The sequence below is a fragment of the Anolis sagrei genome, chromosome 2 (assembly GCF_037176765.1).
Source record: "Anolis sagrei isolate rAnoSag1 chromosome 2, rAnoSag1.mat, whole genome shotgun sequence".
In the NCBI taxonomy this organism is placed as follows: Eukaryota; Metazoa; Chordata; class Lepidosauria; order Squamata; family Dactyloidae; genus Anolis; species Anolis sagrei.
Window position 1 is genome coordinate 162196913 of NC_090022.1, and position 23614 is coordinate 162220526.

The following is a 23614-nucleotide window of genomic DNA, read 5'->3' on the forward strand; positions in this document are numbered from 1 at the left end:
TCTGAACCCCACCAATGATAAAATTGGGCCAAACCTGGCATACAGAACTCCAATGGCTAACAGAAAATAATGGAAGGGTTTGGTGGGCACTGACCTTGAGTTCTGGAGTTGTAATTCACCTACATCCAGAGAGCATTGTGGACTCAAACACAATGGACCAAACTTGGCTCACAGACTCAATATGCCCAAATGAGAACACAGATGGAATTTTGGAAAAATTGACCTTGACATTTGAGAGTTGTGATTGCTGGGATTTATAGTTCACCTACCATCAAAGAGCATTCTGAATCCCCCCAATGATAGAATTGGGCCAAACTTCCCACAGAGAACCCATGACCGACAGAAAATACTGTGTTTTCTGATGGCCTTTGATGACCCCTCTGACACCCCCGGCGACCCCTCTGGGGGTCCCGGCCCCCAGGTTGAGAAACACTGATCTAGATTATCAAAACAGATAATCCACATTATCTGTTTTGAACTGGAATACATTAGTCAACACTGCCATATAATCTAATTCAAAGCAAAAAATCTGGATTTTATGTTGCAGTGTAGACGGGGCCTGAGTTGGCTCCTGGCTGTCACCATGTTTTACTTCTGGTGAGTATGGAAAGCTATCCTGGGTTATAAGGACTCTGCCCTGCTTCATCCTAAGGCCAGATCTACACTGCCATATAATCTAGTATCTGATTCCACATTATTTGCTTTGAACTGAATTGTATGGCAGTGTATATTTATATAATACAAATCAATGCGGATAATCTGGATTATGCAGCATTGCAGATACATCCTACACTGCCATATAATCCAGTTCAAATCAGATAATCTGGATTTTACATGGCAGTTTAGATGGGGTCTATGTTGGGTGATACCTACAGCTTCAGGGCAGTGTTGACAGCTGAATCAGCTCCACTTTGGACCAGTCTGCTGACCACATGAGACACCACTGTCTTCTTCTTTTCCTCATGCTCATTGACATACAAAAATGATGGCATGTGGCCAAATTGCCATTCCCAGCCAGTAACAGAACTCCATACAAGCTCCTAGCCATCACAGGCACTTTGCTCTCATATCAACATGAGCACACAGAAGGAAGAAACTCTGGCTTCTCCTTCTGCATCATGGAAGCACTTCTGCAGATCAAAACGAGGCACTCTCAAGAACCTGGAGCTCACATGGAGATCTGTGATTAGCTGGGAACAATAATGGTGACATGGAAGTTGAGGTGACACTCCAGTGTTGCCAATGTGGTCTTGGCCCTCCTGGACCATGTCGATGCCATCCCACTGCTCCATGGCCAATTAGGGAAAATGTTGAGATATAAGCGGATGGGGAAGGAAAGAGGAGATCATCTGTTCAGCTAAGATCAGTAATACAAAAGGAAAATACGATGACAGTATGACTCCCTAACCACAGATTCAATACCCACTGTTTTAATTGCCCATGTTCTGTAAAATATTTCTCCCTGGAAATGTGATATTATTCATTTATCACCAAGACAGACTTTCAAATTCTTGAGGGGTCCTCAAACTAAGGCCCGGGGGCCGGATACGGCCCTCCAAGGTCATTTACCCGGCCCTCATTCAGGATCAACCTAAGTCTGAAATGACTTGATAGCACACAACAACAACAACAATCCTATCTCATCAGCCAAAAGCAGGCCTACACTTCTTATTGAAATACTAATAAGTTGAAATTTGAAATTGTTCGTCAATTTAATTATTGTATTATTTTAAAGTGTTTTTGCACTACAGATAAGATATATGCAGTGTGCAATGTGCGTAGGAATTAATTCATGTTTTTTCAAATTATAATTCGGCCCTCCAACAGTTTGAGGGACTGTGACCTGGCCCCCTGGTTTACGCTTACCAAGAAAGGAGAATATAAATCCCTCCTAGGAGAGGTGGAAGAAGCGTTCTTTAGCAGTCCCAGAGTTCGTGAAACCACTCTAGCTTAGTTTTTAGGCTTAATGCTATATACTGAATAATTTGAACTGAATACAAAGAAACTATGAAATAGTCTAATGTGGGTTTTAATGGAAGTCAGTATATATACATCTAGATATTTTATAATAAATGTTTGCAAGGAATGAGGAACACAATTACTACACTTCTCATTATTCTTCCACAAATGGAACCCATGGCAGATGGATCAGACTGGATTTGGATTGATGCAGAAGGAACCAAAGCAAGATCCAAATAGTTCAACCAAGCCGTATGTTAATTTTTAAAAGAAAAATATCGTCCATTGCCTAATTGTAGAATTGGGTTACTTGTTGTGAACTGTAGTTGTCACCATAAAGTTACCAGTACACAACATATATGGCAATGTTCACTCTGCTAGAAAGGACTAGGGCCCCTTCCACACAGCTGTGTGGACTCAGATAACCCAGTTCAAGGCAGATGTGGACTCAGCAGTGTGGACTCAGATAACCCAGTTCAAGGCAGATATTGTGGAATTTTCTGCCTTGATATTCTGGGTTTTATGGCTGTGTGGAAGGGCCCTGAGAGGGATTGGTTTTCTAATTCTTGATTTTTCCCAAACAGGTTCCTGCAAAAGGCCTAAATAAGAACTCCAAGAAAAACCAGTATGTTGTTGTCCAGGCTTCTTGTCTTCATTTCACACTTGAAAAGGTGGTTCTGGTTTCCTTCCAAAGTGGTTATATCTTCACCCAGACAGACAAAACCATCTACACACCTGGATCTTCAGGTAAAGCCTTCTGCAGGTTCCACTTGAAAACCAATGGGATACCATTTGGAGTATGAAAAGGATAACTTCAGAAAGAGTTGTCATTGATTTTAATGCTAGATCTTTATTCTCATGTTAATCTTCTTTGGAAATGGATCTAGAAACCAAGGTCATCCCCCCCCCCTCCTTTAGAGGCAGTTGATGTTTGTTTTTGTTTTTTTTTTGTTTTTTAAAAAAGTTGCCTCTTTTCTCAGGAAAATCTGTGCTACATGGGGTGGCTACTAGTCTACATAGAAAAGAGACCCATGTCTTTAAGCATTTTGTGAAAAAATAATTTCAAGAAGTAGAACTTCCATAAAAAAAATGAAATCTGCTAAAAATCTATGTTCTCACACTGTGGTTCTCCAGATGTATGAGACTTCAACTCCCATAATTCCTGTGTACTGACCATACCAACTGGAAATTCTAGGAGCTGAAGTCCAAAACATCTGGAAGATCAGAATTTGAGAAACACTATTCTATCCGTGTGGTCCTCAACCTCTGACCCCCTAGATCAGTAGTTCCCAACCTTTGGCGCTCCAAGTGTTTTGGACTTCAGTTCCCACAATTCCCAACATCTGGTAAAATGGTTGGGATTTCTGGGAGTTGAAGGCCAAAACACCTGGAGGACCAAAGGTTGGGAACCACTGTCCTAGATGCTTTCTACTTCAATTCACCTATAATTTCAAACAGCATAAGAATTGCTTTTCAGTCAAATGATTAAATATCCAGGGGACCTGCTTTCTTTTTCATAATAACTACCAAATTCTAAGGAATTTCAACATTTTCAAGCCAATTTAACTGCTGCAGCTCTCATTATATGGCAGTGTAGGCGGGGCCTTACTTTCCAATGATATCACTGTCTAAAGTGGTATGAATGACTTTGGAGTGCCTAAGGGCACATTTTGGTGCCTTGGGACTCTCTACAACCCTGAACAAGAAAAAAAAGATCAATAAAATAAATACCAGAATAAGTGGAAATCAATTGCTAGTTTAATATTTAGGCAGTGTTTGTCACCAATTTAAAGCTCAAAACTATTATTTCTGGATATCTCTCCCCATTATTTGGTTGTGGGGAATTCTGAAGAATGCGGGACGCTGGGTGTGCAAACAAAAGGCCACAGGGCTGCACTTTTGCATTGTCACATGAATTTGTAGGGATTATGAGAAGTGTCATCCAAAAAGTCTCATTTACAAAGGAATGGGGATGTTAAGTTATTTTCTAGGATGCCAGCATACATCTTAGTCACAAATAAATAATGCCTCTTCACTCTTCTTTTTTCAGTGCGGTACCGTGTCTTCTCTATGGGTCATGGCATGGAACGTTTGGACAAAAATGTGATTGTTCACTTTGAGGTGAGAATCTTATGGACAAGTGTGTAATGTGGACATGGGTAGTCAGTGATTCTTCCTTAGACATTCACATTAAATATTACAATGATACAAGTATAGTTCACATTGTGCTGGTACAGCTGTACCAGAAGCTCCAACTTTATTTGCTTTGTATTAAGTGTTTGCTTGCAGCCCAAGGCTTGGGATTCTGCAGAAGGGTGGCTTCCTGTTAAAGTTTGCAGTTATAGGGCAGGACTCCTATCCATCATTGTTAAGTTTGGTTCCGCCCCCTGTTCAGGACAATTGAGAAGGGAAGGGAGCCATTTTCAGTTAGTCTGAGCAAAGGAAGTCAATGTACAGGACGTGTACAGACTTTCTCCTGTACAAAGGCTTCAATCCTTAAGACCTCCCGAGGAAGAACAGTCTTAAGAGTAGAAGGATTCCCAAAGGTTCCCAGGGAAACAGCTTTACAGCCCCGAGGAATTTCGGAGGGAATAACAGCTTTAAACATCAAGAACTCCAGCTAAGTGACTACAGGCCTACTGGTAGGTTCACTCGGTTTTGAGATGCAGTTCAGCCCAGTAGTGGATCCACATCAGTTAGGTTTAGGTTCACAGTCAGCCTGGGAGAAGTTTGGAAAGGGATTTTCCTTTAGAGTAAAAGTAACAGTTAGAAACCACCAGTTGCACAAAAGCCTGGAAGCATTTGTTTAACCTTTTGAAGACAAAAGAAGTTTCTGTTGATTGTTCACCAATAAAAGACTTTCTTATATTTTACAAGCCCTCCAAAGACTTTATGGTGAAAACCCTTACGAATTTCTCTTCGGGTCCCCTGGCTTCCCGCTAGACTACAGTTGCATGTCCTGTTTTAAAAGCAATTCGTTTCAAGCCCAGCGCGCGACAGAACACACACCATGTTGTATAAAGTGGGGAGGGGGGTCTTTTTCTCTCTCCCCACTGGTTTCCTGGCATCATCAATATGGCTTACAGTCTTGGAAATTATTCAAATCACAGCATATTCTACACAGTCTGCACTTTGATCTACCCCTCCTTTTCTTTCTTCATATTTTTCACATACCTTCCATATTATAGTATGTTTCAAAGCTTCAAGGAAATGTGGAAATGTTGGCCATTAGCAACTGGAGACTGAAAGTGTTACACTAAAACTGGAACAAAGAAAATCTATTTCTTAAATGTATATCATGCCCCCCCCCCCCCCAAAAAAAAAGACCAGTGTAGCCTAACTTTTACCCTAAAAATAATTCTGTCTGGGTGAGCTTTATGGCCAAACTAGGATTTGAATTCAGCCATTGCTGGTTTGAATTCAGTGTTCTGATCTGCTATATCAGTTTTTATTTCCATAATGTGATTGTGCACAGTCTACATCCAATGGAAGGCTTTAAAACCTCAAATACAAATTTCCGAAATGCTTAGGACCAGGGCATTTTTTTTACATCTTGAAAGTTTTTGGCTTTTGGGTTGCTTGCATTTGCATTTGTAATGAAAGGGGGAAAGGGGGCTAGCTACATATCCAGTTCTCACTCCACCACTTTCAGAAATTTGATGTGGAAAAGAGGAGGGGGTGGGGGAAACTATGCACTACATCTTGACTCAGACAAAAACCCTGTAAAATGGAGACATCAGAGGAGACAAAATCTAAATGCATCCAACCATTGTGGACCTGAGGAATGTTGAAAAACTGTCAATCCGCATGCCCAATTTCCAGAGCTCCTGCTATGCCATGCACCCTAGGTAATTTTCAATGGTAAGCAAACAGTATTTTGCACCCCACCCCCAAACCAATCATTGATATATATTTTCTGTTCGTCGTGGGAGTTCTGTGTGCCATATTTGGTTCAAATCCATCATTGGTGGAGTTCAGAATGATATTTGATTGTAGGTGAACTATACATCCCAGTAACTACAACTCGCATATGTCAAGGTCTATTTTCCACCAAGAGCACCTCAAGAGCGCTCCTGGGCAAAATCAACTATACTGCGAATGCTTACTTTGCGTAGTGGGTTGAGCCGTCCCTGCATGCACCACTATTGTCCAAGTAGAAGGAGAGTGAAGCTCCTGAATTTCGGAATGGAGCAAGCACTCTTTAAGGAAAAAAATAATGGGCACAGGATATGTAGCTACTAGCTAGCCCCCTTTCCTGTTTTGTTTTCATTTGTTTTTGAAATTTTCAGATTTTAGATTTCTGGAAAAGGGAAACCCAAACTGTATGTCTAATACATCCAGGAATATTGTGTTCTTTGAACACCCTCATAAACATTTTTCTCTCTTTTTAGACACCAGAAGGTACTATTGTCAGCCAGAATACTTTTAATCCTGCAACTCCGCTGACCCAGTCATTTAATCTACCTGAGACTGTTAGGTAATTATGAGAATTGTCCTACAATAAGCATGTACAGAAACGAATCTGAAACAGCAATTCGTGGAGAAAGCATATGTGTGCGTGTGCATGCATATATATATATACATATATATATATATATAGAGAGAGAGAGATTATTTGTTCAGTCACTTCCAACTCGTCAAAACCTCATGGACAGCCCATGCCATAGCTCCCTGTCTGCCGAGGCCACCCCCAGGTTTCCTTCAAAGTCGAGCCAATCGCTTCAAGGATACCATCCATCTATCTTGCCCTTGGTCGGCCCCTCTTACTTTTTCCTTCTATTTTCCCCAGCATCATTAACTTCTCCAAGCTTTCCTGTCTTCTCATTATGCGACCAAAGTGTTTCATCTTTGCCTCTAATATCCTTCCCTCCATTGAGTAGTCAGTCTTTATTTTCTGGAGTATGGACTGGTTTGATCTTCTCACAGTCCCCATACAATCAAGAACTTGCCACAATTTATTATGATCCAAAGGCTTTAGAATAGTCAATAAAACAGAAATAGATGGGTTTTTAAAAACTCCCTGCCTTTTTCCATTTTCCAGCGGATGTTGGCAATTTGGTCTCTCATTCCTCTCCCTTTTCTAAACCCAGCTTGTACATCTGGCAACTCTCTCTCCATGTATTGCTGGAGTCGTCCTTGCAGGATCTTGAGTATTACCTTACTGGCGTAGGAAATAAGTGCCATTGTTTGAAAGTTTGAGTATTCTTTAGTGTTTCCCTTTTTTGGTATGGGGATTCAAGTTGATTTTTTTCCCAATCTAATGGCCATTCTTGGCATGTATCTGATGGCATATGGCATGTATCACCTTGACAGCATCCTCTTTCAAGATTTTAAACAGTTCAGCTGGGATCTCATCATCTCCTGCTGCCTTGTTGTTAGCAATGCTTCTTAAGGCCCATTCAACCTCACTCCTCAGGATGTCTGGTTCTAATTCACTCACCACACCGTCAAAACTATCCTCGATATTATTATCCTTCCTATACAGATCTTCTGTATAGTCTCACCACTTTCTCTTAATCTCTTCAGCTTCTGTTAGGTCCCTGCCATCTTTGTTTTTGATCATACCAATTTTTGCCTGAAATTTACCTCCAGTGTTTCTAATTTTCTGGAAGAGGTCTCTTGTCCTTCCTATTCTACTGTTTTCTTCCACTTCCATGCATTGCTTGTTTAAAAATAGTTCATTATCTATCCTGGCTAACCTCTGGTATTGTGCATTTAATTGGGCTTATCTCCTCCTATCAGTTTCCTTTTGCTTTCCTTCATTCTTGGGCTACTTCCAGTGTCTCAGCAGACAACCATCTTGTCTTCTTAATTTTCTTTTTCTTTGGGATGTATTTTCTTGTCCTTTATTCCTTGGGTGGGGGAATTCTGATTTCAAACTGAGTTATGGCTACATTAACCAATGTGACACAGATTTTATTGTTGAAATCATAGAGTTGCAAGAGACCTCGTGGGCCATCCAGTCCAACCCCCTGCCAAGAAGCAGGAAAATTGTATCCAAATTGTCAACTCCATTTTATTTCATTTTTTCCTAAAAATATTGGGATAGTGCATAAGAAGCATTACTTCATTTTACTTATTTTTTAAAAACCTGCAAAGTAGGGTAGATCAACAGTGAGAATGAAGAAATTTCTACCAAATTACCCATGAGTACCATGGGCAAGTGAGAATTTTAACTCAGGGTTTTGGAAAGTGTCCAGATTTCAGCTTCTTCATACCTAGGTCATAAAACCTTTAAGTCAGGCATCCTATTTGAATATTGAGTTTTCCCAACCACAGATGAAAGGCAAATATCATAAAATACATGCATGTTCGTTGTGACTCTTTAAGTGCCAGAAAAGGGATGTATGGTTGGCATTTTATCCTTGTCATGGATTAATAAAGCAAAACAGTGAGAAATTCTCCCATTTCCTTTCTCTAGTTTGGGAACCTGGAATGTTGTGACAAAATATCAAGACTCACCCCAGGAGACCTTCAAAACACCATTCGATGTCAAAGAATATGGTAAGAAGAGCAGCCTTCCCGGTTCAGAGTCTACTTGTCTGATCCATGGCTTCATCTTCTCTTCATTCTTCTGACTTATTTTGTATTTTATTAATGCTATTCCTATTTAGTCTGACTTATTTGAAATATTTAAGGACAACAATCTTCTCAAGATGACTTATATAATAAAGTCTCATGGAATCCAGAAGGCAAACTAGCATTCAAGCATGACAGACATAGTCCCGAGTTATTCACCCATCAAAAGCTTGTCGGAAGAGAAAGGTTTTACAGGCTTTCCAAAAACCAAGTAGGTCTCGGATAATTCGGGTTTCAACTGGCAAGGCATTCCATAAATAAGGGGCCACAATCGAGAAGGCTCTCTTCCTAATAGAGGACAGATGATAAGTCCGGATGTTGGGGACTTCAAGAAAATTTTGGTCTTCAGACTGAAGTAATCTCTGGGTTGGTAGGGGGATAAGTGGGCCCTCAGGTATGCCAGCCCCAGACCATATAAGGCCTTAAAGGTTAATACTAGCACCTTGAAAGTAACCCGGTACTCAATCAGTAGTCAGTACAGCTGTTGGAGAATTGGGGTGGTATGACACCTCGCCGGCACCCTGGCGAGAAGACGAGCCGCCGCTTTTTGCATCAGCTTCAGTGACAAAGGAAGGCCGATGTAGAGGGCATTACAGTAGTCAAGCCTTGAGATGACCGTCGCCTGGATCACCGTAGCCAGGTCGTTCCTAGATAGGTAGGGAGCCAGTCGCCTAGCCTGACGTAGATGGAAAAACGCAGTTCTGCTCACAGCAGAGACCTGGGCCTCCATTGTGAGCAGAGGGTCCAATAAGACACCAAGGCTTTTTACAGAAGGTGACGGACGTAGTGTCTCGCCATCCAGGGTAGGCAGATGGATCTCCCTCCCACCTGGATGTCCCAGCCAAAGGATCTCCGTCTTCGCTGGGTTCACCCTCAACCTGCTGGCACGCAACCATCCAGTAATGGCCTCAAGGCACTGATGGAAATTTTCAGGTACAGAGTCCGGCCGGCCCTCCATCCTCAGAATGAGCTGAGTGTCATCAGCGTGCTGGTGGCACTCAAGCCCAAAGCTCCACACCAGTTGGGCAAGCAGTCGCATATAGATGTGAAATAATAGAGGAGAGAGAATAGCTCTCTGCGGGACCTCACGAGTTAGTGGCAATCTCTCGGAAACCATCCCTCCCCTCACCACATGCTGTCCCCGATTCTGGAGGAAGGAGGACACCCATTTAAGGGGTATCCCCCTAACCCCAGTCATGGCTAGGTGGTGGGTCAATAGATTGTGATCAACCGTATCAAATGCTGCAGTGAGGTCCAATAACACAAGCAGCGCTGATCCGCCTTGATCTATCTGGCAGCGAAGCTGATCTATGATAGAGCAGCAGAAGTGCAGCTAGGTGGGATGATGAGCCTGTGCAGAAAGAGGAGCGTGGGGCCACATCTCTATATGAATATAGATAAACATGATATCAAGGGTGCTTATGCCAGTACTTAGCTGTGATCATTTGTCGTACAACTGCAGTGGAATAACAGCTTTGTGTGATCTCATTCAGGCCCCTGCTACACTGCCATATAAAATCCAGATTATCTTGTTTGAATTGGATGATATGGGAGTGTAGACTCATATAATCCAGTTCAAAGCAGATTGTGTGGATTATCTGTTTTGATAATCTGGATTATATGGCAGTGTAGAAGGGGCCATGGTAATAACTCCTTTCATTAAAGTTTGCTTCCTCTTGTTCTCCCTGTTGTTGTTTTTTTGTCCAGTATTGCCAAGCTTTGAAGTTGACATTGAACCAGCAGAGAAGTTTTATTATGTTGATGCCAACAGAAATTTCAAAGTGGAAATAGCTGCAAGGTGGGTGTATGTGCATTTGTGGGAACGTATGGGAAAACTACACTGATATCTGTTCAACTTCGGAAGAATGCAATGGCCTCATAACATTTAGAAAAATATAATTTGCATCCAGAATAAATTCTTGTTTTACAGTAGCCTTTCCTCCCTCACACAATTTTTCCAACAGGAAAGTAGGTTGTTCAGTGGGAAAAACATACCTTCAGTGTACAACTCTCCTGGTAAACACAGTTATTTTAAATGTGGTGTAGTGACTTCAATGGTTGACTGTGGGCGCATCTACACAGGATTGAAAATGTGTGCCCTCCCACGTTTTTACCTGGGGCATCCAAACAACACCTCAGGTAACAATAAATTCATAATTTGAGAGCTGGAAAGACCCAGGTCTTTCAAAACACTCGGGTCTTTCCAGCCGTAGGTGCTGTGTGGATTGGTCCTGGGGATTTCATTGCATGACTTCCAGTCCCAATCCACACATCTGTCTTGGGATTTTTTGGCTCCCAGAGCCTGAAAAACCCAATACAGCCCCCACCCTTTCCCAAAATCCCTTAGAAAAGCCTTTAAAAGAAAAAAATAACTTACCTGGCTGGCATTTTCCTGCTGCTGACCTTCTCCTGGCATGTAGAAATGATGCACCAGGAGAAAAGGGAAGGAAAATCGCTCCGCCACCCCTTCTCCTGGCGCGTCATTTCTATGAGCCAGGAGAGGGCCAGTAGCAGGGAAATGCAGGCCGGGTAAGTTATTTTTTTCTCTTCTTTTTAAGGCTTTTCTGGGGCTGGGGGAGGGTTCTTTTGTGTTTGGGTGCTCTTTTGGAAGGTCCTTTCATTATTGGCTGCAACTTCCCAACGGATGACAGGTGGTGCAATACTGGCTAAACAGTTTAATTTCTCCAGTGGTGTGGGGCGTAGACATCCTGTGATAATACAACATGTCTTTATTAAGAGCCATATCCACTGTTTTAAAGTGGTGAGATATGTTCCACACTGGACATGCATATTCAGCAGCACAGTAGCAAAGCATAAGGGCAAATGTCTTCACTGTGTCTGGTTGTGATCCCCAGGTTGTGCTAGTCAGATTTCGTATGATATTATTTCTAGTGCCCACTTTTTTGCTAGATAGTCAAGCAGTGTTTCTTGTAAGTCAGAGCACAGTCCAGGGTAACTCTCAGGTATTTGGGTGTGCTGCAGTGCTCCAGTGGAATTCCTTCCCAGGTAATCCTCAAAGTTTGAAATGCTTGTCTATTCTTAAGGTGAAAAGCACACATCTGCATCTTAGATGGATTAGGAATCAGCTGGTTTTCCCTCTAATAGGCAGTAAGCGCACCTAAAGCTTCAGACAGTTTTTGTTCAACCATTTCAGTGCTCCCTGCTTGAACGGTGATGGCACAATAGTCAGCATAGTATTTTTACTGTATTGAAATTTGCTGTTTGGGCTTGGCCTCATGTAAGCCGCCCCGAGTCTCCGTTGCGGGAGATGGTGGCGGGGTATAAATAAAGATTATTATTATTATTATTATTATTATTATTATTATCTTCAGGTATTAATCTGGACATTAAGGGAACTACATGCAGTCCCAAAATTAAGGGCAAAATAAGGTCTCTAAGCTTGTTCTTAAGTTGAATTTGCATGTAAGTCAGAACAGGTACATTTTTCAGTGTAATTCCAGCCAAATTCTTCTTTTTTAAAATTTTGGCTAGCACAAGGAAGGTTAGCATGCCTGTAACATTTGTTTTGCTGTCTGTGCCCCTGCTCTGAAGATTTCACCTCACTTTCAGGCCCTGTGACAATTGGATTTTGAAATTTTGGGTTGTTATGGAAGCAAGGATTGGTGATATAAAGCTTCAGTGGAGACACATTTTCCCCATAATAACTCTTTCAGAGTAAATTTCCCTTCCTAGGGGTACAGCCCAGAAACCGCACAACACTCCAGATTTTCTCTCACTTCCTGTTGTCTCCCCCTTGTTGTTAAGTATGAGTTGGAAGTAAGTCGGATGTCTGTAACTTGGAGACTGCCTGTATTGAGTTTCCCCCAACAGAAGACAACATGTGAGTGATGTTTAGCTACATTCACCTAGGCAGGCTCAATGCAAACTTCTTGGCACCACGTTCTGTCAGTGTAAGATTAATGTATAATGTGTGTTTAAATGTAATTTTATGTACAATGGCTGTGATTGTAACAGGATTGTATTGCCAGAGAGTATTCTGCTACAGAAAGGGTTAAACAGTAGAGTTAATAAGCTGTGAAGATGTGACCCTGAGCATTACCTTGAGCGAGTAGGGAGGATATAGAGATAAGTCCTTATAGCTTCAGTGAGTGTGTTCGTCATTCCTTCTTGTTCCTGTCTGTCTACTGATGGTGTATGCTGTATATTTGAGCTGCTTAGTAAAGCTAAATATCTGTTTTATACTGAAGTCTCAAGCATCCATTTCTTCAGAGCTTCAAAACCTTCTGCAGCACTCTGACATTAAGGTTATGGGCCCAGCACGCTTCCACTGTGCGGAGCAACATGTCTTGTTTCATTGTGTTGTTCCAGATACCTTTATGGAAAGAGAGTGGAAGGTGTTGCCTTTGTCCTCTTTGGAGTGAAAATTGATGATGAGAAAAAGAATATTCCAGACTCACTCAGGAGAATTCCAGTAAGACGATCCTTGTATTTGGGAGTGAAAGAGAGTGAGAGGGTGAGAGAAGTTTAGAAAGGTATACAGCTTTGATATCCTTTTTATATACTTTGTCTCCTTTCTAGATTCAAGATGGGGAAGGGGAGGCAGTGCTAACAAAAGAAATGCTTCAGACCCGATTTCGCAACCTTAATGAGCTTGTCGGGCACTCTCTCTACGTCTCTGTAACAGTGATGACAGAATCAGGTGAGTTGTGGCTCCTCTGAAGAAAAAATACATTCTAAAGATGAATCTTTCTACCCAGAGTACCTTAATAGTAAGACCCCCCTTTTGACTAATATCCAGATCTTTATCTACCTTCTGTCCACCTTTGCCTTTTAACTTCTGTGGAAAAAGCAAGGGCTCTTTGGGCCAAAAACAAGAATATTTGTGGTTCGGTTCTACACAGCCATCTAAACTGAGTCAGGAAGGGGGTTAAAGTGAACCAGTTTGCTGCAGAACACCTACACAGACACCTTAGGACCTGGTTGGAGACTGGGAGAGTAGCCACAGAGATCCATGAAACCCAGGATTATTTTTTATCTGGTTTGAACTGGATTATATGAGCCTACACTGCCATATAATCCAATTCAAAGCAGATGATTTTGCTTCAGATACTGAATTATATGGCATTACAGTTGGGTCTGACACCTTTTCTATTCAGTATGCTTGGTTTTGTGTTAGACAGTAGAAGTAAATATACACTTAATTCATTCATTATAATTATGGTGACATATATTTCTGCAGAAATGCCACCAAAGGAGGACTAATCCCAGGGAGAATTCCCCACACCCTCAATGTCTAACTTGACCATTCACTAACTCAGAATCCTATATAATGTACAAGAATTCTGTGGTGCCTCTGTCGTTTTTTGCTCACAATAATAGCGCAGTGGGTTGCAGGTTCAAATCCGGGGAGCGGCATGAGCTTCCGCTATTAGCCCCAGCTTCTGCCAACCTAGCAGTTTGAAAACATGCAACTGTGAGTAGATCAATAGGTACCACTCCAGCAGGAAGGTAACGGCGCTCCATACAGTTATGCCAGCCACATGACCTTGGAGGTGTTTACGGACAACGCCGGCTCTTTGGCTTTGAAACGGAGATTAGCACCAAACCCTGGAGTTGGACATGACTGGACTTAATGTCAGGGGACAACCCATACCTTTACCTAAGAATACATCTACACTGTAGAATTAATGAAGTTTGACACCAGTTTCACTGCCATGGCTCAATGCAATGGAATGATTTTAATTTTATAAGGTCTTTAAACTTCTCTGGATACTGCACAGATCTTATTTGTAATGCAAAAAACATGAAATAATAATAATAATAACAACAACAACAACAACAACAACAACACTTTATTTGTACCCCGCTACCATCGCCCCAAGGGACTCGGTGCGGCTTACATGAGGCCAAGCCCGCAATACAGCAATAAACAAAACATCAATAAAATAAAACATCAATACACAATCAATACAATATAAATCATACATCACATACAGAGAAGCCATTGAAATCCACAAGCATGTGGACAACTTCAACAGAAAGGAGGAAACCATGAAAATGAACAAAATCTGGCTACCAGTATTTAAAAAAACTCTAAAATTACAACAGCACAACAACAGAGAGGAAACAAACAAGGACATCTAATCACCTCTCAACAAACGTTTGCTCCAGGCACTGTCAGGCCATTATATGCTAATCATGGTGCTCAGTGGAAACATTCACACCTAGCTCCAGCAGGCAAGAGTCCTTTGTCCCACCCTGGTCATTCCACAGATATATAAACCCTTTTTCCTAGTTCCAACAGACCTCACTACCTCTGAGGATGCTTGCCGTAGATGCAGGTGAAACGTCAGGAGAGAATGCCTCTAGACCATGGCCTGAAAAAACCTACAACAACCCATAAATCACATAAACAAAATAGACAATAAGCAATCAACAGTTGGAAAGGGAGCTGGAAACAGTTGGAAACAACATAATATTGAAAATGAAGAACAATTTTAACCAACATAAACTTACCAGTATTTCAATGGGAATTGTGGACCTGCTTTTGGCTGATGGGACAGTCAAGTAAATTAGGATTGTTGTTGTTGTGTGTCTTCAAGCCATTTCAACCAAAAGTCTAAAGTTTAGGGTGGAGGCTGGTAAATGAATTGACCTTGGAGGTCCGCATCCAATCCTTGGGCCTTAGTTTGGGGACCGCAGGTCTAGATACATATGGTGTGAGCTGCCTATCTGTTAATTATTTGAGATTCCCTTTTTTGTATTATCAAATAATTTGTTTTATTACCTTTTCTGCATAAGCCCCTTATTATTGTGGGCTAACATCAGGGGCGGCTCAACCATTATGCAAAGTAAGCATTCGCAGTATAGTTGATTTTGCCCAGGGGCGCTCTTGGGGGAAAATAGACCTTGACATATGCGAGTTGTAGTTACTGGGATGTATAGTTCATCTAAAATCAAAGAGCATTCTGAACTCCACCAATGATGGAATTGAACCAAATATGGCACACAGAACTCCCAATACGAACAGAAAATATATATCAGTGATTGGTTGGGGGGGGGGGGGCAAAATACTATTTGCTTACCATTGAAAATTACCTAGGGCCGCCTCTGGCTAATATTTCTTTGTGATACATGTATTTCTATGTTTGGTTCAATTCAGGCTTTCTTTGGGAAGCAAACATATGTAGAAATGGAGATGGGAGATTTATAAATGGCATGAATTACAGTTGTATGTACTGCATGTATCCTCTTAACATTTTTCTCCCTTTCCAACAACTTAGTTTCATTTTTTTCCTCCTTGTTGTCCTTTCCCACTCCTCTTTTTCCAGGAAGCGATATGGTGGTGGCTGAGAAAGGCGGCATTAACATAGTGACATCTCCCTATCAGGTCTTCTTCACAAAAACCCCAAAGTACTTCAAGCCGGGGATGCCCTATGAACTGATGGTAATCTTAATTAAATTCTCCTTTCATCTTATAGTCCAGTTTCAGACATGCTAATACTGTCTTCAGATTAAGACACAGAATCTGTCTTTAGAAATCTTTCTAAATTTTGGATAACATGGGGATTTAGCCTCTGGAATAACTTCTACATTTCACATTCAGTCACATTTTTTGGAATTGCTTCACAGGTTTTTGTCACCAACCCTGATGGTTCCCCAGCTGCCCGCGTCCCTGTCATAGCCCATTTGATGCTACCAAAGTCCATTCAGTTTGAGGCAACCACCCAAAACGATGGGACAGCCAAGCTGATCCTGAACACAGCAACAAACGAACAAGAGCTAAGAATCATTGTGAGTCACCCTGAGATTATGTTACATTTTTTTCCAAAGCACAGTGAGTGAGGGGATGCCTTATTTCTAAGCACAGAACCAAAACAATTGGCACACTTTTAAGGTAAGACCTATCACTCAGTGGCAAAATGTATGCTTTGTGGTCAACTAACTGGCTGTTCTAGAGCTGTATTTTCATGTGGCTTTTTTTTTTTTTTTTTTTTTTGTGGATGTGGCGTACCTGGATTTTAGTAAGGCCTTCGACAAGGTCCCCCATGACCTTCTGGCAAACTAGTCCAATGTGGGCTAGGCAAAACTACGGTGAGGTGGATCTGTAATTGGTTAAATGGACGAACCGAGAGGGTGCTCACTAATGCTTCCTCTTCATCCTGGAAAGAAGCGATGAGCGGAGTGCCGCAGGGTCCCATCCTGGGCCCGGTCCTGTTCAACATCTTTAGTAATGACTTAGATGAAGGGCTAGAAGGCATGATCATCAAGTTTGCAGACGACACCAAATTGGGAGGGATAGCCAATACTCCAGGGGACAGGAGCAGGATTCAAAACGATCTTGACAGCTTAGAGAGATGGGCCAAAACTAACAAAATGAAGTTCAACAGTGACAAATGCAAGAAACTCCACTTTGGCAGGAAAAACGAAATGCAAAGATACAGAATGGGGGACAATGCCTGGCTCGAGAGCAGTACGTGTGAAAAAGATCTTGGAGTCCTCGTGGACAACAAGTTAAACATGAGCCAACAATGTGATGTGGCGGCAAAAAAAGCCAATGGGATTTTGGCCTGCATCAATAGGAGCATAGTGTCTAGATCTAGGGAAGTAATGCTACCCCTCTATTCTGCTCTGGTTAGACCACACCTGGAATAGTGTCCAATTCTGGGCACCACAATTCAAGAGAGATATTGACAAGCTGGAATGTGTCCAGAGGAGGGCGACTAAAATGATGAAGGGACTGGAGAACAAGCCCTATGAGGAGCGGCTTAAGGAGCTGGGCATGTTTAGCCTGAAGAAGAGAAGGCTGAGAGGAGATATGATAGCCATGTATAAATATGTGAGAGGAAGCCACAGGGAGGAGGGAGCAAGCTTGTTTTCTGCTTCCTTGGAGACTAGGACGCGGAACAATGGCTTCAAACTACAAGAGAGGAGATTCCATCTGAACATGAGGAAGAACTTCCTGACTGTGAGAGCCGTTCAGCAGTGGAACTCTCTTCCTCGGAGTGTGGTGGAGGCTCCTTCTTTGGAAGCTTTTAAACAGGGGCTGGATGGCCATCTGTCAGGGGTGATTTGAATGCAATATTCCTGCTTCTTGGCAGGGGGTTGGACTGGATGGCCCATGAGGTCTCTTCCAACTCTTTGATTCTATGATTCTATGATTCATGCAGCCCTTGTCCTGACCTCATACCAAGACCTTGCTGCATGTTTTCAGTTCAGTTCTTTGGCAACAGTGACCTCTCCCATCTGTGAAAAGATTATTCATAGGAAGGAAGGAAAGTGACTTTGCGGTGTGGGGGATGGCAGAAATGGGGAGGAGAAAAGAGATGATGAAAATCCAAATGGCCTCTGCAATTAATACCAGCTTCATCTCCACACAACCCCACCAATATTACGGTTAAACCCCTGAGCCGGCAAGACTGAAGACCGACAGGTCGCAGGTTCGAATCCGGGGAGAGGCGGATGAGCTCCGTCTATCTGCTCCAGCTCCTCATGTGGGGACATGAGAGAGGGATGATAAAACATCAAATCATCCGGCCGTCCCCTGGGCAACATCCTTGCAGACGGCCAATTCTCTCACAGTTTCTCAAGTCGCTCCTGACACGACAAAAAAAAAATCTCCACACAATAGATTAGCATTGAAAAAATATGGTCCTTGATGAGAACGTATTTTCAGCCTTTTTGAAGTATATTCCAAATTCACTCACAAGTGTTTCCATTGTCAAAGGGCTTCTCTACTGCTTTGTTGAGTTTCTCCACAACTGTGACATCCTACCCTTTATATTTACTATATTTACTGAAGTCATTTGCTGTTCTCATGATAGAAAGTAGTCCTTTCATCCCAATGGTCTATAGGCAATCACTTGTGGTCACTTGTGGTCATGTATGCTTGCCTCCCAAAGGTAGAATCTTGGTAGTGGGTTCTGATGATACATACTATGTCACATAGGTACAAAATACTTGCTATATTTTTTTCTCCCTTGGCTATTATGTCTTTCTTCCCTGTTTGCGCATTATGGATTGGTCAGTGGTTAAGTTAAATTTCTTTGAAATGTTATGTATCTTTCTCACCTCCTCTAGGCAAAAACCAACCAAGCAGGATTGCCAAATGAACGCCAGGCAAACAAGACCATGGTGGCTACAGCATATCAAACCCAGGGAAAACACGGAAACTATCTCCATTTATCGGTCTCAGCTACAGATCTCAAGGCTGGGGACAACTTATTAGTCAACTTCAACATAAAAAGCAACAATCCAGATATATTGGAAGGAATCCGTTATTTCACCTACATAGTAAGTGAAATAGAGCTGGGCACAATGGAAATCCATGGTCCATGTTGCTATTTGTTTGTTGACTTTGTGTTTGTTTTCAAAAGGAGGAAAACATCTTGTCATGTGCCAAGTCCTTGGGGAAAAGCTGGATCCAGGAATCTTTTCTATACTCGCAATCTTCTTTAAAACTCTCAGTGTAGAGCAGTTTCTAAATATAAGAAATTACTAAAATTACAACAGCAAAACAGCAGAGAGGAAACAATCTGGGACATCTAATCACCTCTCAACAAAAGATTGCCCCAGGCACTGCCAGGCCATCAAATGCTAATCAAGGTGGTCAGTTGAAACATTCACACCTAGCTCCAACAGACAAGAGTTCTTTGTCCCACCCTGGTCATTCCACAGATATATAAACCCTTTCCCTAGTTCCAACAGACCTCACTACCTCTGAGGATGCTTGCCATAGATGCAGGCAAAACGTCACGAGAGAATGCCTCTAGAACATGGCAATATAGCCCGAAAAAACCTGCAACAACCCAGAAATAAGAAAACCTTTTAATGTCATAGTGTTTTGTATGAATGAAAAACATATTTATTTTGCTTATAGTGTATATGTGATGTCAATGCCTTTTTCTTATCCTTGTCAGTCTCTCTTTTTTAAACCAAACCTTAACCTTCTTAATTAATCAATATGTCTTTTTATCATCAGATCTTGAGTAAAGGGAAAATAGTAAAGGTTGGGAGGCAACCCAGATCTGCCGGGCAGCATCTAGTGACTATGTCTCTGCCCATCACCCCCAGTCTCATCCCTTCTTTCCGAATTGTGGCTTACTACCAAGTGCAAAACAGTGAGATTGTGGCTGACTCTGTCTGGGTGGATGTGAAGGATACCTGCATGGGAACGGTAGGCCACCCTTTCTGCTGATACTATTTATCAATGTCAGTGCAAGGACCTCTCTTAGCGATACTGGAGCACAAGTGTACAAACTCTGCCATTTCTGAAACAGTGTGCCTGTTCTCCATTGTAGATTAAGCAATCTGTACTGAGGAAAGTATTTTGTCACAATGTTTGGCTTTGAGAGAAGGAAATTGGGTAGGGGACTTTAAGACCATTTTTCACTTCACTTCACTTTATTTCTTAATTAGTCGCTCTCCACCAAGGTGCTCCGAGCAACTTACAGTCTAAAATAGCATTTACACGATATAAAAACATTCAACATAAAAACATTCAACAGTGACTATTTGGCAAATTAGATCTGATTACTTAAATGCACAACCAAACAGCCAAGTCTTGAGTGCCTTTACAAAAGGTCGCAACTCCGACATTGCTCTAATGTATGGAGGCAATGAGTTCCACAGAATTGGAGCATAGGTCGAAAAAGCTCTACACCTTGTAGCTTCCAGGTGTACCTCCCTAGGGCCCGGTATGTATAGGAGATTTTCCTGGGTGGATCGAGGTGACCACTGATGGAGAAAAGGAATGAGGCAGTCCCTAAGATATAAAGGTCCTTGGCCATTTTGAGCTCTAAATGTCAGGATCAGTATCTTGTAAGAGATCCGATGTTCTATTGGTAGCCAATGCAGTTGTTGCAGAATCGGTGTAATATGGGATCTTATAGATGATCCCGCTAGCAGCCTGTCTGCCGCATTTTGGACCATCCGAATCTTCTGGGTTGCTGACTTCGGAAGGCCAGCATATTAAGGCGTTGCAATAGTCCAACCTCGCGGTGACTGTTGCGTGGATTACTGTTGCCAATGCTTCTACCGAAAGGTAGGATGCCAATTTCCTTGCCTGCCGAAGATGAAAAAAGGCCTGCATACTAGGGCTGGGCGGTTTTGTTCATTAATTTCGTAATTTGTTATTAATTTGTATTTAAATTAGCTTATGATCCGATATTGAGCCATGCAGGAGCAATTAAAAATCGAAACAAATTTTTCAATTTATTTCGTAATTGTTTCGAAATTGTTTCGAAATTGTTTCAAAATTGTTTCGTAATTGTTTCGAAATTGTTTCGAAATTATTTCCGTATGTCTGATGCAAATTTTAGGGTTGTTGTTTGTTTTATCAGTAATAAAAAATAAATTATCACACCAACAGTCAACAACAGAGGGAGAGGGAAGCTTCAGAAGTTCCCCCTGTCCCATTTGGAGGGTTTTTTTTTGCATATTGCGCAATCGCATCCGCCATTAACGAATCGATTCGTAATTGTTTCGTAATTGTTTCATAATTTACGAAATTTTGTAAATTTCGAACTTTTTTAAAGAAAAAATTCGGAATCCTTTTAAAAAACGAAACGCAAAAACCCCCTAAAAACGACTCGAGTTTAGAAACAAATTTTTCCGTGGTTACCCAGCCCTACTGCATACTTGTGGCAGTGATCTGGGCCTCCATCGTCTGCGATGAGTCTAACACAACCGCAAGGCTTTTAACAGTGGCAGACGGAACCAGAGCTTCCCCATCGAAATCAGGCAGAGACTGGATTAATTCTGCCGGCTGGCCGGGCCAGAGTATCTCAGTTTTAGCAAGATTCACTTTTAGTCTGCTCACTCGCAGCCAACTCATCACTGCTTCCAAACACAGTCTAAAGTTCTCAGGAATCGCGGTTGTCTCAGGTTCGAGATGCAACTTATTGAAAAGCTGTTCACAGGAAACGTACGCTTTTGTCAAAGTACACCAATCAATTTTCCATGTTTTCGTTGCTTTCCCCCAAACAGTTAGTTGTGAAAGGAGCAACTAAGGCTGACAATCAAATTCGCAAACCAGGAGATGCAATGAAAATCAAAGTAGAAGGGGATCCAAATGCTCGGGTTGGCCTTGTGGCTGTAGACAAAGCCGTCTATGTCCTGAACAAAAAGAATAAGATAAGTCAGACTAAGGTAAGGCCCAGGACTCCATGGAATTTGATACTCACAATGCTGAAGATTTTCCTGACTTGGAATTTGCTAAGTCTGTACATTGTTTCATGGAGCCTATTCTCTTCCAGATCTGGGACACAGTAGAAAAGAGTGACATTGGCTGTACTGCTGGCAGTGGTAGGAACAATGTGGGTGTGTTTGAAGATGCTGGGTTGGCCCTGGAGACCAACAACAAGCTTTCCACAAAACAGAGATCAGGTAGGATTTGGGCATGTCCACAGCATGAAATGTTGGAAAATTAATGAGATAACATTCAATATTAAACATCAGGAAAATTAATGCATTGACACTAATACTAATAATTGCAATCACGCTTCACCTGGAGTTCTGTGTTCTGTTCCCGGTGCCTAATTAGCTGGAGCAGGTTCAGAAAAGGGTAAAAAGGATTATTAGGAGTCCAGAGAACAAAACACATGGGACAGGTTGAAAGAGCTGTGCATCTTCAACTTGGTGAAGAGCAGATTGAAAGATGGCTTGACTGCACTCTTTAAAACCTCTCACAAGAGATGGCAAGCCTGTACCCTATTGCTGCAGAGGGTAGAACCAGTTCTAGTGATTTGAAAGTACATGAGAATAGATTTTAATTTAACATTAGAAGGAAGTTATTGACAGGAAAAGTAGTTCGGCAAAGGAATTGATTACCCAGAGAAGTGGTAGAGTATCATTCTCTGGATGTCTTCAAAATAAACTGTATAGCTCTCCTGATGCTGCTTTAACTGGAGACCTATACTGAGCAGGGGATTGCACTCGATGGCCCATGAGGCCCTTTGAAACTCTATGATTATTTAATGTATTCATTTGGATGGACAACTGGGGCAGCTCTTCAAATTCTACAACACTGCTGGTCACAGCTGACCTCCAGCTGGAGCGCTCAAGGGCCAGGGCTTCCCCGTTCTCAATGTCTATGCCAGAGTTTTTAAGGTTGGCTTTGAGCCCATCTTTAAATCTCTTTTCCTGCCCACCTACATTCCGTTTTCCATTCTTGAGTTCGGAGTAGAGCAACTGTTTTGGGAGAGGGTGGTCGGGCATCCGGACATGACCGGTCCAGTGGAGTTGATGATGGAGGACCATCGTTTCAATGCTGGTGGTCTTTGCTTCTTCCAGCATGCTGACATTTGGCCACTTGTCTTCCCAAGAGATTTGCAAGATTTTCCGGAGGCAGCGCTGATGGAATCGTTCTAGGAGTTGCATGTGACGTCTGTAGACAGTCCACATCTTGTAGGCATATAGCAGGGTTATGAGGACAATAGGTTTATAGACAAGCACCTTGGTATCCCTATGGATGTCCCGGTCCTCAAACACTCTTTGCTTCATTCAGAAGAATGCTGCACTCGCAGAGCTCAGGTGGTGTTGTATTTCAGTGTCAATGTTGACTTTGGTGGAAAGGTGGCTGCCAAGGTAGTGGAAATGGTCAACATTTTCTAATGTTACCCCATTAAGCTTTATCTCTGACATTGAAAAGGGATTAGCTGGTGACTGCTGAAAGAGCACTTTGGTTTTCTCGATGTTCAATGACAGGCTGAGCTTCTCATATGTTTCTGCGAAGGTGTTTAGAGTGGCTTGTAGGTCTTCTTCTGAATGAGCACAGACAACGTTGTCATCAGCATGCTGGAGTTTTATAACAGATGTTGTTGTAATCTTTGTTTTGGCTTTCAGGTTAAATAGCTTGCCATCTTTTCGATAGATTATTTCCATTCTGTGTAAACCCCCATGATTCCATAGTATTGAGTCCTGACTGTTAAAACACTGTCAAATTGAATGAATTCCAAAGTGTAGGTGCACAACCCCAAAAAGCAGTTTTGATTTTGATGTATCATGTCAGAAGCAAATTGAAATTACAATTATATATATATATATATATATATATATATATATATATATTAATCACAAACAATGTTAAAAATGTGGCATTATACTAAATTTCCTT

The 23614-nt window shown here is 41.9% G+C and overlaps 1 protein-coding gene across 1 annotated transcript in view; it reads left to right on the top strand.

The window, feature by feature from the left end:
* Positions 1-23614, top strand: part of LOC132768036 (A.superbus venom factor 1-like) — a 79736-nt gene that overhangs the window by 2554 nt on the left and 53568 nt on the right. The window contains 13 exon segments of the mRNA XM_067464014.1: positions 2544-2706; positions 4010-4080; positions 6351-6436; positions 8381-8463; positions 10246-10336; positions 12868-12970; positions 13078-13198; positions 15831-15946; positions 16132-16293; positions 18580-18792; positions 19481-19675; positions 21487-21648; positions 21756-21885. Coding sequence (XP_067320115.1) covers positions 2544-2706; positions 4010-4080; positions 6351-6436; positions 8381-8463; positions 10246-10336; positions 12868-12970; positions 13078-13198; positions 15831-15946; positions 16132-16293; positions 18580-18792; positions 19481-19675; positions 21487-21648; positions 21756-21885 — 1696 coding nt within the window.